Source organism: Ascidia mentula, chromosome 7 (assembly GCF_947561715.1).
Source record: "Ascidia mentula chromosome 7, kaAscMent1.1, whole genome shotgun sequence".
Taxonomy (NCBI): Eukaryota; Metazoa; Chordata; class Ascidiacea; order Phlebobranchia; family Ascidiidae; genus Ascidia; species Ascidia mentula.
Window position 1 is genome coordinate 5,365,939 of NC_138572.1, and position 16,007 is coordinate 5,381,945.

The 16,007-nt window shown below is 38.8% G+C and overlaps 2 protein-coding genes across 2 annotated transcripts; both read left to right on the forward strand.

Annotated features, from left to right (window-relative positions):
• The first annotated feature begins 2,133 nt into the window (after window positions 1-2,133).
• LOC145909378 (solute carrier family 35 member G2-like) lies at window positions 2,134-5,262 on the forward strand. The gene is made up of 8 exons (XM_082996768.1): window positions 2,134-2,186; window positions 2,453-2,565; window positions 2,713-3,083; window positions 3,318-3,448; window positions 3,873-4,024; window positions 4,188-4,337; window positions 4,681-4,849; window positions 5,067-5,262. The coding sequence occupies exons 1-8, from the start codon at window positions 2,134-2,136 to the stop codon at window positions 5,260-5,262; spliced, it is 1,335 nt and encodes a 444-aa protein (XP_082852894.1).
• Window positions 5,263-6,138: 876 nt separating this feature from the next.
• Window positions 6,139-12,986, forward strand: LOC145909253 (kelch-like protein 5). The gene is made up of 11 exons (XM_082996594.1): window positions 6,139-6,378; window positions 6,482-6,646; window positions 6,991-7,187; window positions 7,330-7,386; window positions 7,527-7,682; window positions 8,378-8,555; window positions 9,754-9,978; window positions 10,259-10,421; window positions 11,031-11,243; window positions 11,624-11,736; window positions 12,150-12,986. The coding sequence occupies exons 1-11, from the start codon at window positions 6,273-6,275 to the stop codon at window positions 12,269-12,271; spliced, it is 1,695 nt and encodes a 564-aa protein (XP_082852720.1). The 5' UTR covers window positions 6,139-6,272; the 3' UTR covers window positions 12,272-12,986.
• Window positions 12,987-16,007: the final 3,021 nt, after the last annotated feature.

Sequence of the window (16,007 nt, forward strand, 5' to 3'; positions counted from 1 at the left end):
ATTTAAGTTTTGAAAAATCCGTTGTGGACGAAAATAAAGCAGCAAATTGTACGCTCAGCACAACAAAAAACAGATTTAACAAGGCCTAAATGTTTTCAATATTTTTCTACCGATCGCCTGCTACGAACAATCGAGTTCCAGGTTTTTTCGCCGAGCAAAAATCAGTGTCATTGACCGACTTGGAATGACCGACCGATGGTGACCTTTCGCATATAATGACATGCACGTCCGTTCGTTAATCAAAAAACACATCTCATGCATAATTGAACCGACAAGAGCTCAACCATCATCAATGTAGGCCAACACAGGCTCCTCATCAAATATTGATGAAATTGTAATGATGGTTTTGTCAACAATGCATGTTACTTTGTAATTTTTGCCCTTGTGATAATGGAAGTCTTGTTTCGTGGTTGGTACCACATGTTCTAAAAGTGCTGTTTTTGATACTTTTTACGTCTGGTGTTTTCTTTGACAAAAAGCAACAGCTACATACATATTCAATATTTTTTATTTGTAGAAGCGGTCAAGTGGAGGACTCTGTAACACATATGTTTCAAACCTTTTTTTGCAACTTACCCTGGCAGCTTTTGAAGATTAAATTTATTCCCATGTGTTAACATACTAATTTTGCAAAATAGTTTTAAAATGCCCGAACGAAATCGAATCAAACTTAAAAACACTGCGGCGAAGCAAAGCAATAATGTAAAAATAAATAACAGTTTTGCCAAAACATAACTGTCCAAAAACTATATGGTGTACAATAAAAAGTTTGCAAATTTCTTGCTTATAAAATTCATCCCCAAGGGCAAATTTACTTCCGGCTGGGAACCGTTGCTGTAACACAAAATGCTTGTTGATCCCGAAATGACATAACATCTATTCAATGGCATGTTAAAGTTGATTATATAAGTTCCAGTTAAAAAAAGGATAAAATTTTATATTCCTGATCGAGATGAAATGTTTTGGTCCAAATTACGTTAACAAACTAAAAACATAGTTGTTTTTGCTATTGTTGTAATCCTTTCACAATCTTCCGCATTTCGTTTCCCAATCTTTTGCTAAATGTGGAATCCTAACAAATTAGTGTTTGTTATATTAGGTTGAAATTTAAAACAATGAAATGGTCACATCTTGTCTGAAACAATTTCTTATTTCTTGTGGCTTGACGTTTCAAAATTTTACAAACACGCGGCGCAGTTTCATCGATCGGAAGATATACCCTGGGGGCAATGACGTCATCATTATTTTCCTGAAAGATTCGTTAAATTTTAATATCTCACTTGCAGTCGGAACGCACAGTGGACGTTTTATTGCAGTGGCCACTACTAAAATGCACGCAGTCGGTTATAGCAATACGACATATCTGTGCAAGCGATTTGTCAGGTTATACAAGTTGCAATAATTTGTCAGGTTACAAGTGTTATTGACTCGATTGTAAGCCGCGGCTTATAAACTTTTTAAACCTTCCGTTTCTGCGGCTTATATTCGAGGGCGGCTTACATTATTTAATGTCACACCGATATTTGGCTACGCTCTGTGTTTTAATGAAATTTACCGACAACTCGCCCCATCGTACCAATACGTTTCATCGCCCAAGGTTTTCACCGTATCTGGTAATATTAAACGACAGTTTTGTTGACAATTATTGTTGTAGGACACCTAAGTTTGCCTTTAACAGTTACATACGGCTTACATTCGAGGGCGGCTTACAATCGAGTAAATACGGTATGGTCGGATTATTTTTCAGAAAGGGAAATACTTTGTGCGTTTAAAACTAAATTTTATCCACATATGGTTTTGCTGCAGGTTTGGGGGTCCACAAGCCTTTACCGAAGCTAATGCTTTGGCGTGAAGTTTTAAAAATCTTCAAAATATCCACAGGTGATAATTGTCACGGGCAGAGTGAAAAGGATAGGCCAGGGGATCCAAGGGAACAAATGGGTGGAAAAATCTGATCTGAACAGCCGCGTATTCACGTAATTTAAAAACTATTCTGTGCATGTGAATTTTACAAAACTAATCAAAAGAAAGCATTCGGTCAGTTCTAAGTCAGTGTTATTTCTTTATTTAAAAAGCAGGTGATTTTAGGTCGTACCCGATCAGGTGCGCTGATTACAAACAAATATACAAAATATGGAGGATAATGTAGAAAATCCAACTCCGAAGCCACGAACCACGCTAATCAGGTATACTTTTAGGGATACGTTGTCAAGGTTTGACGGACTGTCTTGGCAGTTGATCTTTAACCAATACAACTACGCAACTAACTGTAAAAATATGTGTGATATTTTTGGGCGATTGTTAACGTTAGTGAAGATTTTCAGGGCGGGGGGGGGGGGGGGGGGCGTGGATTTAAATCCTATAGTGGTATTAAAGTTGTGATCGCGCGTAAAGTCTGTTGGCAAAGTGATTTTGTTTTGTTCACGACAGAATCATTTTTTCTCATTTACAGGCAAAAACTTGTTCAATCGGATGAGAAGTCGCCACTTATCGGAAACGAGGTTCGTGAACTGAAACACGAAGATGAAGTAAATGGACCCGACGGACAAACAGACGAAAACTCGGGTATTTTGGGCTGAAGTTTACTTTAATGGCTGTGGCTACAAAATGTGTCGATTAAAAATCACAGTTCCTATGTTTTAAGGGCTGTATATTGACCTCGCCAAACTAACAAAATCAGCACCCAAACAAACTTTTTGTTGGATTTTTTAGAAACGGCGAAAGAAGACACCCCGGATAAACGACGTCATCGAAAACCCCAGCGAATCACAACCGCGGACGGAAGGACGCTTGTCACGCTTCACCGCGGATTGCTCCACAAGCAGTCGACCTCGACATCTGTCACCAACGGCGATTCCTTCGAAAATCCGATTTCATTCGACGTCCCGACCGAGTCACCACCCGCCGAGCGCGAGAAAGGGGAAGGGGAACCCCCTGAACGCATGCGTGACGTCACAAAGGGCATATTGTTGGCGTTATTCGGGGCTGGGTGCATGTACGGCATGACGGGGGTGTTTGTGCGTTTGGCGGGAGAGAACAACGTTGGATCAGCTGAAACTTTGTTTGTTCGGAGTGCTGTGCAGGTGAAAGTGAAGTTAAAAATGCGCAAACTCCACTGGCGAAATGTTGAATTTGTTTCAACATCTTTGAAGTCATGAATTTATCGTTGAATCTTTTTCGTTGAACTTGTTTCAACCATGAAAAAGAAACGTTTTTTCAAACGTTTTTCCCTTTTTTAGATTGTACAGTATTTAAATTCTGCTATCTAAACTATCAAACGATTTCCTGTTCGTTTCAAAAATTTCATTGTGTTGTAGAGTATTCTTTTTGGATCTCTTGCGGCGTACAAGAAGATTCCTTTCCGTCCGCCAGAGGGCAGAGTTAAGCTGTGTATTATGATTGCTGTTGTTTACAGTATTGCCACCGTGACTTCGATTGAAGCTTTTAAGTAAGTCGCCTTTTTTATAAAATGATAGGCTGCATGCTCTTTTACGAAAGGATCTGTCATGTCGTTTTTTTAAGTAATCCGGAATAACGAAACCGACATATAACAATGTATACATTGGAGTCGTCTGTACGCTATTATACGCATATATTTATACCTGTAAAGGCCCTCACAGTAGTGAGATTTTTTTAGTCATGTTATGCAGAAAAAATGCATTGTTTCCTGCGTTTACAAGTGTACTTAAGCCGGGTCCACACTTCGCTTTGCGCCGGCGGATTCTTTGTTTGTTTTATTATACGCCGGCGTGCGGGCGTACGCTCGGGACAATGAAACAAACAAAGAATCCGCCGGCGCAAAGCTTGAGTGTGGACCCGGCCTTACATTAGAAAAAACGTACTATTATTATTAACTATTGAACACCACCTAGTGTCATCCCTCCGGGCAACGCAATAGCCACTAGAGGCGCATCGCGTACGGTGTTTGCAGTTCTTCTGGCCTTTCTGATCAGCAAGGACAAAACTTCTCCTCGCGATCTAGGAACTGTGGTTATTTGCATTGCGGGAATTGCAATGATTATCGGTTGGTAGATTTAACCGTTATATAAGAAGCAGTCTTCATATAATAATTTTGATTTTATTGATGCAAATTAACATCAATACAATTTAATTGATAAAAGAAATTTAAAAATTAAAAGTTTATGTCCATGGAGAGATCACCTAATGGCTAATATTGTTGTTTCTAGCCTCAAGCCTCACATCCAATGAGAGGGAATATATTGTTCCTGTGGGCATGAAGGACAACAAACTGGCAGTTAATATATACGGATACACACTGATTGTAATTGCCGGTCTCGCTAGGAGTCTTGGAATGGTCGGAGTGAGAAAAGCAAAAGGTTCGTAAATGTATTTTGTCAGCCATTTTTTTAACACAAGTATCAGAATTACCAACATTCGTGGGCAACAAATGGGTTTATTCCTTATGTACCTCGTTGTCAATTTAAAAGCATTTATTTTGATCAACATTTGTCTGGAGCGTCCACACTCACGCTTTGCGCCGGCGGATTCTTTGTTTGTTTCATTATACGCCGGCGTGCGGGCGAACGCTTGGGACATTGAAACAAACAAAGAGTCCGCCGGCGCAAATCGTGAGTGTGGACCCGGCCTTAGGCGGAACGAAATTGGATTTTATGATATAATACATGCTGAGATATAATTTGGACAAATTTTCTATTTTAGACGAACTCCACTCATTTTCGGTGGTTTTCTATCACTCCACTGTGACCTTTTTTGCCGCTATAATCTTCTTGCTCATCCGACCTTCCCCCTGGCCACCGACCGCTGCTGGTATTGGTTACACTCTTGCTGTTTGTTTCATGTCATCGATGGCAACCTGGTCGTCTAATTAGTGAGTGCAACTTGTTACCTCAATATCTAAGTGACAGAGAAATATGGACAAAAACACAGAGTTTGGCTTAATTTCTGTCCTTGTTTGCAATAGACATCGCAGATGTTTCGCGAAATTAACGAAGGTATTTTATTCTTAAAAAAATTTCATGGTGAAAACAAACTCAAATGATATTGACTCATTTTTGACGGATCAAACTAAGTTGTCTTTACCGCAGTGCCGTTCAACTGGTGCACCCAGCTCTTGTGTCGCTGGCCCAAAACGCCGATCTTGTCGTGAGCATTATCCTTGAACACACAATTCTACATCTTGTTCCACAAGCATTGGAACTGGTTGGAGCCGGTTTGATCCTCATCGGAGTATCCGGTTTGTCGTGGCTGAAGTGGAAAGAAAGCAAAGAAGTGAAAGAATGATCTGCACACCGATTGTTTTCCAAAATAAAATTTTGTTTGGTTTTTGAAACGTTGGTTCGCCGTGCTTTTTGTAAAAACTAGACAAGCGTAGGCTACTTTTGACCATTCAAAAAACACTGTTTTTGTCCCCTCTAGCAGATAATCCGTGTTCTTTTAAATCATCTAACAAACGTTATTCAATTTAACCATTGAAAATTGTTCTCTGTGATTTGGTTATCGTTGACCTCATAACCGCTATGGGTTTATTTGTGCATTTGCCATTTCGTTTGTTTATTAATTTATTGTTCTTCTGCCTATGATTGCACTCACGTAAAATACATGCGAAGTGATGTATTGTGATCCAAGTAATTTAATCAACTTCTTTACATGCCGAAATTAGCTTATGTGTGTAAAATTTAGCTTAAAAATGCAATGTTTACTGGACAATTAGTTATTGCGTTTGTTGCAACAAGGTAAACTTTAGTTCTTAAATATTTATAGTACAGGACAGAGTTTATTCGGAGGCGAAAAATCTCTGGAGTCGATTAGAAATTTCTGTTTTTAGACGAATAAAAAAGTTTGAAAAGATCTAAGCTCTGTAAGGATAATACAATAGACATGGCAAGTCTGTCAATCATCAGCAATGACAATCAATAATGTTATCTTATCGTGTAGGCTACCATCCCTACATATTGTTATCTTTTCTCAGCGCGTATGTAAAATCAATATTTGTTAAATTTGGGGATAAAAAATGAACTTGTTATTGATATTATAGAATACTAAAACATCATCTGATTCTTTTTTTAGTACAATATAAAGTTGTCTGGTTCTTCATTTAGAAGTAGCCTCTCAAGGCTGCGTAAAAGTAACCGTGAAATGTGCAGAAGCGAACAGAAAACAGCTGATTCAATATCGCTTTGTTTGGTTCGGAACGTTGGTGAAAGGGTTTCGCCCCCTTTACTGAAACAGTTTTATCATTTTACTTCCTCGAACCACTTATTATTCAGTCGGGCATGATCACGTAAGCAGTAATGGACCCATCTGACGCATTTGTATGGATCGATCATGCCAAAACGACAATGAAAAAGATCCACGAGCATCTACATAACTCGCAGCTTTGCGATGTTACAATTATCGGTAAGAGTAACAAATAAGAAATATTGTGCATGTACAATATTATAAATTTACTGTGTAAGACTTACTGTGGGAAATGCATGAACTTAATTACTTTTTCTTGCAGTTGGAAGCAAGCGCTTGTCTGCACATCGCCTTGTTTTGTCGTCAGTGTCAGAATATTTTCGGGCGATGTTTAACAGTCATGTGCTAGAAGCTGTGCAAGAGGAGATTACTTTAACAGACATTGACGAAGATGCCTTTGCTAATCTCCTCGACTATATGTACACAGGTAAAGAATAAACATTCTCTACGCTAGTTATGAAATTTTCAATCTAATATCCTAAGTTCTAATAGTGTAAAGACTCGCAGATAATGCTTAACTTGAGATTAACTTTATTTTCACAATTGCTTTTGTTTAAATTTATTCTAAAACTTTGTTGACATCCTTCGAGGTGGAATATTTAAATATGGTCACCACATAGTAGATTGACATTTTTCATTGACATACATTCAGCATATTAAAAAAAAATATAAGGACATGTAAATTCAAACAGACAACTACAAAATATAGGACAAAATCTACTAATAAACCATCTCCAGTGTATTATAAAACCTTGTTATTTTGCTTCTTAGGCAAACTTGAAATTAGGGAGGACAATGTAGAAAGGATGGTTGCTACGGCGAACATGCTACGATTGGAGGATGTGGTCGATGCGGGTTGTAATTTTCTCATGAAACAGCTGCACCCTTCTAACTGTCTTGGCATCAGAGCATTTGCTGACACCCAAAGCTGCCACAAATTACTGAAAGCTGCTAACTTCTACACTATGGTAACTTATTGCAACAGACTTAAACTGTTGAATGTAAAATATGTTGTATTTATTTGAAAATTGTGGGTTACTCTACTGGCATGTATTATGAGATCCGTATTTAAAACTTTTTCATGGGATAATTTTTAATATAAATATTCAGGATCACTTCACAGAAGTGACACAGAACAAGGAATTCCTTATGCTGCCTCTTGATCAGGTAAAGATCACATAAACTACATGGTTAAATTACTAATGTTTTGTAATACTTCAAGACCCGCTTTTTGTTTTCCAATTTATTGCAAAAAAAAAATATTACAATGCGTAAAAAAATACCTATAGTTTTAAATGAATCTGCAGGTTTGTGAGTTGCTAGCCAGTGATGATGTAAATGTACCCACTGAGTGTACCATGTTTGAGGCCCTTCTGCGATGGGTAATCCATTCTAATGAGGAAAGGAAAGTGTTTATGTCTGATCTACTATCTCACATCAGGCTCACATACATAGACAAAGAGGTATATATTATCCGTGTATGCCAACGTTTTGTGTGCGCACCATGTATGTGCACATATAGTAGTTCATAAGAAAATTAAATATGGTTTATTTGTCAAGTGGGCATTGTCCTTCCGACAGCACCATGGCAATCAATAGGTAAAGTGTTTGGATATAGCAAACAAATGAATCATGTTTTTGACAAAACAGAAATATTTATGTAAGGCACATGTTTTTAAAGCAGAATTGTTTTCAAGTAACAGTTGCATGCACAGCAAACTTCCTGTTGCAATAAATAATAAATGAGTTTCATTGATTTTTTCTTCTTGGAACGGTGCCTTTGTGAACCTCACCATGAATATTTATTGCTGTTTCAATGGTTTATCCCAAGAGTATTGTTATACCTTGGCCAATATTTAAATCAGTCACAGAGTAATGGAGTGTCACAGAGAAAAAGAATCAAATATTTACATAAATAAATTTCGGCCTACAAAAGCAGAGGAAAATCCTATTTACAAAACAAGGGCAAACTATTTTTGGTTATTGGCATTTGGTTTTATGTTTTATCACTTCTTCATAAATGTAATGTTTACATAGAAGTGTTACATACCTTGACTGCGATACCGGCGAACCCTATATTTACACGGCATATTTTGTTTCAATAAAAGTTTGTCAATCAAAACTTTACAAAGAAATTCCATTAACATTTTGTGTTTAGTATGTGGCTGATGTGGTCCAAACCAACCCACTGGTGTGCCAAGATCTTGCTTGCGAACACCAGGTTATCGAGGCCCTCACGCACCACATGCTACCTGAACGCCGCCCTTGTCTTCAGCAACCTCGAAAATCCACCACTGGATATCTGTATGCTATTGGTGGCATGGACACTTCGAAAGGTTGGTTTCTTCCTTATCTTGTTATAAGATTGATCTCTCTGGTAGTGCTAAAACACTTTCTGTAGGCAGGCTTTATTCTTAAAAACATTTTTACTACAATGATTAAGCAGTGTCAGAAAATGTTGTTGTTTTTTCATTGATAAAACCTACCCTCTGTATGCAAACAGAATGTGTCAATCAGTGTAGGCAACTTGTGTGCTATAGCAACTTTTGCTGGTGATTTGTTTGGCTGTCAGCTAACTGCTATGCAATTTTAATGACTGGTAATATTTACTGTTGTAATAAACAAAGCAAACTTATTAAAAGGAAACCTATTAATTTATGTTGTTCAGGCTGGTGAACTTTCTGTTTTATGTGTACTTTACTTCATGATCTTAATGCTTTCTTTATGCTTTTTTGCTTCTTCTTTGTCGAAACACAAGTTGGTTTTACATGTAAGTATCCTCACAGCCTTGGTAAATGTCACAATTTGGTTGACCTAAAAGTGTGTTTGTGTTTGCTTGCCTGTTAATTGTAGACATACCAGCAGCTGTTGTGATCGTGTAATGCCATAATTCAAACACACCATGGAGTCACTGCTGGAAACACATAAGCATGCAACACAAACTGTGCCAAGTATACTACGGACAACGCACAACAATTTTTTGGGTGATGCCTGAAATTCCAAACATGTACATTGGCATGCGAGATTGTGAAAAAGATGTAAATGAAAACAAACGGCAACTATTTAGCACTCCAATATAAATGAAACCTCGGTAAATCACAAAATACTGACGTGACTGCAGTTTGGAAGTCCTACTGTATGCAATGAAATGTTTGTCTGATATGGTTTTATGTGTTTACAATCAGTGTTACTGTTCCATTTTCTTTAAAATCGGTTTAAATTTTGTGACCTTGAACTTGCAAAGTGAATTGATTCGGTGTATCTTCTACTCGGGCATGTGTATGGCATGTTGTAACAGAAAATTTACACAAAATTATAGCAGTCTAATGGCAAAAATCATGACATTTAAAAAAATCTGTGTTTGTAAGAAATGTTGTAACACGTTTCTGTATATATCTAACACCCATTGAGTAGTAATAAAACAATTTCTCAACTGGATCTATTCAAAAAGAAAAGAGTATTATGTTTTACTAACAACCAATCATGGTATCTGTGTTAAGCATTGTAAGAATAACCATATACTTTATTATACAGGTGCAACCAGCATAGAACAATACAACGCAAGAACAAATCAATGGAAACAGATTGCTCACATGACTGGGCGTCGCCTGCAATTTGGTGTTGCTGTCCTCGACGACAAACTTTATGTCGTTGGTGGCCGAGATGGCCTGAAAACAGTTAACACGGTTGAGTGTTTTAACTCACGAACCAAAACATGGAGTGTGATGCCCCCGGTGGGGACACATCGCCATGGTCTTGGTAAGACTTGTATAACTTATTGGTGAATGTAGTCTCAATGAGACAATGATGTAATAAGGAATAAACCAAGTCTTCCTAAAAAGTTTAAGGCCTGCCGTTACGTTTTATATTCTGTTTTGCCACAATTTTCATTGTGATTTTGCAATACTTTGTTATGTTTTTCATAACATTCCAATGAAAAACATGCTAAATATATTGGCAGAACGAAAATAACAATGGGTTATTTTTACAACCGAAATGTCCTTACCTCATTTAATCCAACACCCTTATCTTGTTTAAGCTGTGGCAGTCTTGAATGGTCCAATGTATGCTGTGGGCGGTCATGATGGTTGGAGCTACCTCAATACAGTGGAACGATGGGACCCGCAGGCCCGGGCTTGGAATTACGTCGCTCCCATGTCTGTCTCACGCAGTACTGTCGGCGTTGCTGTTCTAATGGGAAAGTAAGTGAACACGGCGATTGTTAATGTACGATATCAGTAATATTGACCGTAGGCCTTCAAGTTAAAATGCTTGGTGTAGACCGATTAATCTGTCAATGACGTAGTTGAAGTGCAGCAAGAGGTATTTCTGTATTTGTAAACAAAAATCATCCTGAAGCTGATCGTTTGCCGCTCTCTTTGAGTTTATCTCGTTAATATTGATTATATACACACACTTAACCATAATTGTGCATACAAATTGTTTTCCTCGTGGTACGTGGTGTACGTTTTCTTGGTGTTGGTTGTGTGCTGTACCAGTATCATTACCCTGGGGAAGCCTTGTTGGATATCAGGCGAAACGTCGGTCAATAAAGTTACGTTTTTATAGTGCCAGAAGAACAGACTATTAAATAACAATATTCCTGACAGCAACAGTTACATTATATTTGTTTTCCTTGTGTTAACGCTTAAATCGTTTACCATAATACATGTATAAAGTAAATGACGCCTACGTAGTTGTTAGTTTTGTCTGTAGTTTCTTCCGAAACGCCATAGAACTGAACACCGTTAAATATAGGTAATTGTTATCCCAGTATGCTATACACCAACCAACCTATATGTTGTAACTAGGCTTTACGCCGTTGGAGGCCGTGATGGCAGCTCCTGCCTTCGCTCAGTTGAATGCTTCGACCCACATACAAACAAGTGGACAAACTGTGCCCCGATGTCAAAGAGAAGGGGTGGGGTCGGTGTTGGTGTTTGCAAAGGTCACCTCTACGCCATCGGAGGTCACGATGCCCCAGCCAGCAATCAGATGTCGAAGCTTTCCGAGACTGTTGAAAGGTATGTGGTCGTTTTGTTGTATAGGGAATATTTTTAAATTAAATAATTATGGACTCTCTCGACTTAAAAAAGTTGTAGCGTTGTGACGTTCGTCGTCAACTTTGGATTTGTTTTATCCGACGAAATTAGCTATTGGTGTAATGTTCCCGTTTTATCGCCTAAATCACGAATTTAGGTGAGCATTATTCCCTTAAACGTTGCTTTTTACAGACTCTAACGATGGTTCTTAGCGAAATACATTTGTCAATAAAAGCCAATAGATTTCAACTTTAGAAATACATGTATCCATAAAAATGTTAACTTTTGGTAGAGTTATTTTCCAATCAGTTTTCGGGTTAAATAATATCGTGTTATGGTTTGATACGTATTTTTGTATTTAGATATGACCCCAAGATAGACCAGTGGATGACAGTTGCATCCATGAGCGTTCCGAGAGACGCTGTGGGAGTCTGCATGCTCGGTGGACGGCTCTACGCTTGCGGGGGATACGATGGTACGACTCAAACCTACATCAAGTTATACAAAGCTATTTAATATAGGCTGGTGTATAACAAAATACTGTAGCGGGACAATTTTTTTGCCAGTGGCTAAAAAACCTTTACAGATGCACATATAGGTCTATGCAACATAGAAATCTGAGCGAATGTTAGAGGTATAATTTGCAGTAGTACTTTAATGTCAATATATTACCAAAAAATAACAGTTGGTTGCCTTGTTCACACCTGACTGTTAACATTTACATTTATTTCTATGTTACATGGACTTATACGTATGTATTCTGGTGACTGTTCTTTAGAATCAACTATATTACCATCCAAGTTTGGCTGTAGGTATTATTGTAACTTTCTATTTAAAACCCTTTCTATTAAGATCATTGTTAAATTAAAGTCGAATATTTTCCCACAGGCCAATCCTACTTGTCCACGTGCGAGTCGTACGACCCCCAAACCAACGAATGGACGACTGTGTCTTCTCTTATCACTGGCCGTGCAGGCACCGTACTTGTTCATATCCACGGGCTAAAATAGTGCCACCTTGTGGCCATTTCTGGAACAATGTAGCGCCCCTAGGTGGGAGCAAACGCCAGGCGTACAAGGCGAAAAATGCTGCTTTGAACAGATTCATTGATACTTTGTGCTCAATTTCAATTCTTTTCAATTATTCTGACTTAAAATATGTATTCTTTAGACAGGGGTAATACAGACCATTTTTTTAATTCCTCCGTTGCTGCATTTAGCGTTTTTATGGCGTTTTCATATATAGTGTCATATTATACTCGCCCACTGACCACATTTTGTCTTGCTTGTTATAACTTAGTATTCATCCTTGACTTGTGTACGTTTTAACACATGAGCGATTGCTTCGGAAACACTAACTTGCTGCACTTCATGGTTAATATAATTATGTATAAAAAATAACAACAAATCGATTCTATCACTAAATTTTCATTGTGTGCCATTTTGGATTCTTCACTAATTAAAACCAAGTATCCCAATAGTACCTGAATATTGCTATTGCAAAACCTCATTAAATGAATATGTACATACTTACCTTTCTTCCGAACTCTGTTGCAAACACTTCTTGTATAATGCCTTGCTGCAATGTATTCCGGTTAATGTGACCGAAACCATCGCCTGACTCATCCTCTGCATGTTATATGCACTGACTTCTTACTCTTGTTTTCACATTTTGCACTGTGGCAATTTTTTCACTTTCGCCAATGTTTGAAAATACAAGACAGACCTGAAAGCAATTCTTTCCGCTTCAAACACATAATGTTCGATGAACAACAACTGTTTAATGTTGGAATTTTACAAGTTACGGAAGTCGTAGAGATGTCAGTGCTCGATTGGAGGTGCCGAAAAAAACCCATATTCCGTTTTGTTACGGCAATAAATAGAAAAAAAAGGTCAGTCGCCGTGGTTCTAACCCCTGACCTCCGAGTCACTGCCTACCTCCCCGCAATGTCAACAGATCACAGAAGTAAAAGGCATTGACATCAAGTTACAGATAGGTAGTTTTGAGAAATTTATAAACATATGCTGTTGACTGAAACCGGTCGTGCCGGTAAGTAGTTTAGTGGTGAAGTTTCCGTCTTCAAAACTCTTCCCCTCTTGGATCGAACCCCGGAGGATGAGGAGAGGCAGATTCAACCTAAACATACAAGGGTGGCTTACCTTTTTAAGTGAAACATTTGGACAACCTTTGTAAATGTACAAGTACCTCAACTTAACATCACCAGCTGTGGTGTAGAGGTTAACGTTCCGTACTCCCGACCTTCAGCTCCAAGGTTCGAACCCCGGTAAAGACCTTGCAACTGGAGGCTCTCTCTCCTAATTATTTTTAGGTAAAAACTTCGCATGAAGAAAGCTAAAAGGGCAATAAGTTCTTCAAACTACCGTCACCAGCCGTGGTGTAGAGGTTACCGCCCCCCTCTATTGATGCTCTGCACCACAGTTCGAACCCCGGTAAAGTTAATACTTCTTTCCCGGTAACCGTTAATTCACTTCGGGTTCGGACTTATCCCACTCTAACTAAATTCTTCCCGCTGGTGTCACCTCTCCGTGTGTGTGCCTGTCACGGATGGGTAAAAGTAATTCGGTAATTATCTCTCCCACCCCCGTTAACTCACTGAAATCAGGCTAAGGATCGCGGCCAGGTAGCCCTGCGTTTAGTCAGGCTAAGAAGTCCCCGCTTCTGAGTTGGCCACCGAGATCCGAAAACACACCTTATGCTCCATCAGGGAGCGCCCCACCAGGGGGCAAGTGTCCCATCAGGGGGCATAGGCAGGTGGCCAACTCAGAAGCGGGTGCATAAGGAGATTAGTCAGCTAATGATTTTACAAAATTTAAGAAAAATTTGTGTATGTCCCCCTGTTTTTTCTGGATATTTTGTTTAGGTTGAGCCGCGGATGTGTTCGCCGATGATAATGCCGGGACACGTGCATGGTTACGAATTAAGATAGGATGTTATCAATCTACTGGGACATTAACTGGGTTATACCCGGGACATATACATTACATACGGGAACTTATTATATCTCGCTCATGGGTTATACCCGGGACATATTCATTACATATGGGGACTTATTATCTCATATCTCGCTTATGGGTTATTCCCGGGACTTATACATTTTACACATGGGGACTTATTATATCATATCTCGCTTACAGGTTATTCCCGGGGACATATACATTACATATCGGGACTTATTACATCACATCTCGCTTATGGGTTATTCCCGGGACTTATACATATGGGGACTTATTATATCTCGCTTATGGATTATTGCAAGGACATATTCATTACATATGGAGACTTATTATATCATATCTTGCTTCTGGGTTATTCCCGGGACATATAGGGTCTGATTATATCATATCTTGCTTATGAGTAACTCCAGGGACATATAGGCCTACATATGAAATCTCGCTTCTAATTTAAGATTTATTTATCGAGTCAGACCTCCGCATTAAGGAGGATCGCCAGTTCAAGTTTATCTGAGAGGGGATAGTTCGAACCCAACGTGACTTATCGGTTATGGTTGAAAGATGTTACCTTTACCGGGGTTCGAACTCGGGTGCAGAGCATTACATGATAATGACTTTAACCTCTACACCACGACTGGCGACGATACGGCTGTGCTGTAGTTGTCTATGTATTTTCTTGCCTACTTTGCCTTCTCAATGAGGAAAACAAACAAAAGGTAATTCTTTCATTAGCGTGATTCGAACCGGTAACCCATAGTTCACGAGTCGAGCATCCTACCATCGACCCACCCAACTTCGGGTTCACATGGGATTACAAGGGGGTATTGACCATAAGTTACCGTGTAGTTTTAAAAAGGCAATAAACGCAACTTTGTGACTCCATCCCGACGTGTTGAGTGGTCTAATGGTGAAGTTACCGACATCGTAAATCGTTGGTTGAAATTCAAACTGGTTCATTATACTGGAATATAGTTCAACGTACATCGCAATGGAGTTCAGTTAAATTGGTAAATGAATATTACTGCCTTAAACCTTATTAACCAGGGGTGGGGGTAACGCTCCGCTCTTATTATGTTCAACGTCACAGTTCGAATCCCGGTCAATTGAAACTTTTCCCAATCCACAACCCAATTATTTAAACTCAGATTATAACTTCCCGACTGTCTATGCATGTGAGCTCAATCATCCATCCAACCAACCGACACCGATTGCTTCTATGTGGAAGATACTTTTTCACCGGATCACGAAGTTTTTTCCAAACTTGATCCACATATAAGCCTATGTAACGTAGAAAGCCTATGTAACATAGAAAAAGCAACTACGCAAAGAACAATATAAAAGGAAATGAAATGGCATGGGCACCGATAAAACCATAAAGGTTATCGAGTCAGGCGCCCATGAAAAGGTGATTTCCTCACGGAGAATCACCGTCTGTCGTAGGATCGCAGCCAGTCGCATTGGGAGGTGAACAAAAATAAACAAAATAACAGCCAGTGGCCCTTTTCACGACTAATCATTAAAATTCAGACTGATTTCTGTTTTACACATGCTTATTTGTGGATCAAATTTGGAAAAAAAACTTTGTGACCCGGTGTAGCAGTATTTTCCCTTCTATGTTGCAATATTGTAACATAAAGGGGAATTCCCACCCGTGAAACCTGAATGGAAATCCAAATATGCGGTTCTTATTACTACTGGCCATAATTTACACTATAATATAGAGGGAGAAACTTGATGTCTGTCCTTTTGTCCATCATTGCTTGGAATTGCAACA

Coding starts and splice junctions, on each gene's coding strand:
- LOC145909378 (XM_082996768.1), top strand. CDS start 2,134: ATGGAGGATAATGTAGAAAATCCAACTCCGAAGCCACGAACCACGCTA. Junction 2,187..2,452: donor CCACGAACCACGCTAATCAG/GTATACTTTTAG, acceptor TCTCATTTACAG/GCAAAAACTTGTTCAATCGG. Junction 3,449..3,872: donor ACTTCGATTGAAGCTTTTAA/GTAAGTCGCCTT, acceptor AACACCACCTAG/TGTCATCCCTCCGGGCAACG.
- LOC145909253 (XM_082996594.1), top strand. CDS start 6,273: ATGGACCCATCTGACGCATTTGTATGGATCGATCATGCCAAAACGACA. Junction 6,379..6,481: donor TTGCGATGTTACAATTATCG/GTAAGAGTAACA, acceptor TTTTTCTTGCAG/TTGGAAGCAAGCGCTTGTCT. Junction 6,647..6,990: donor CCTCGACTATATGTACACAG/GTAAAGAATAAA, acceptor TTTGCTTCTTAG/GCAAACTTGAAATTAGGGAG.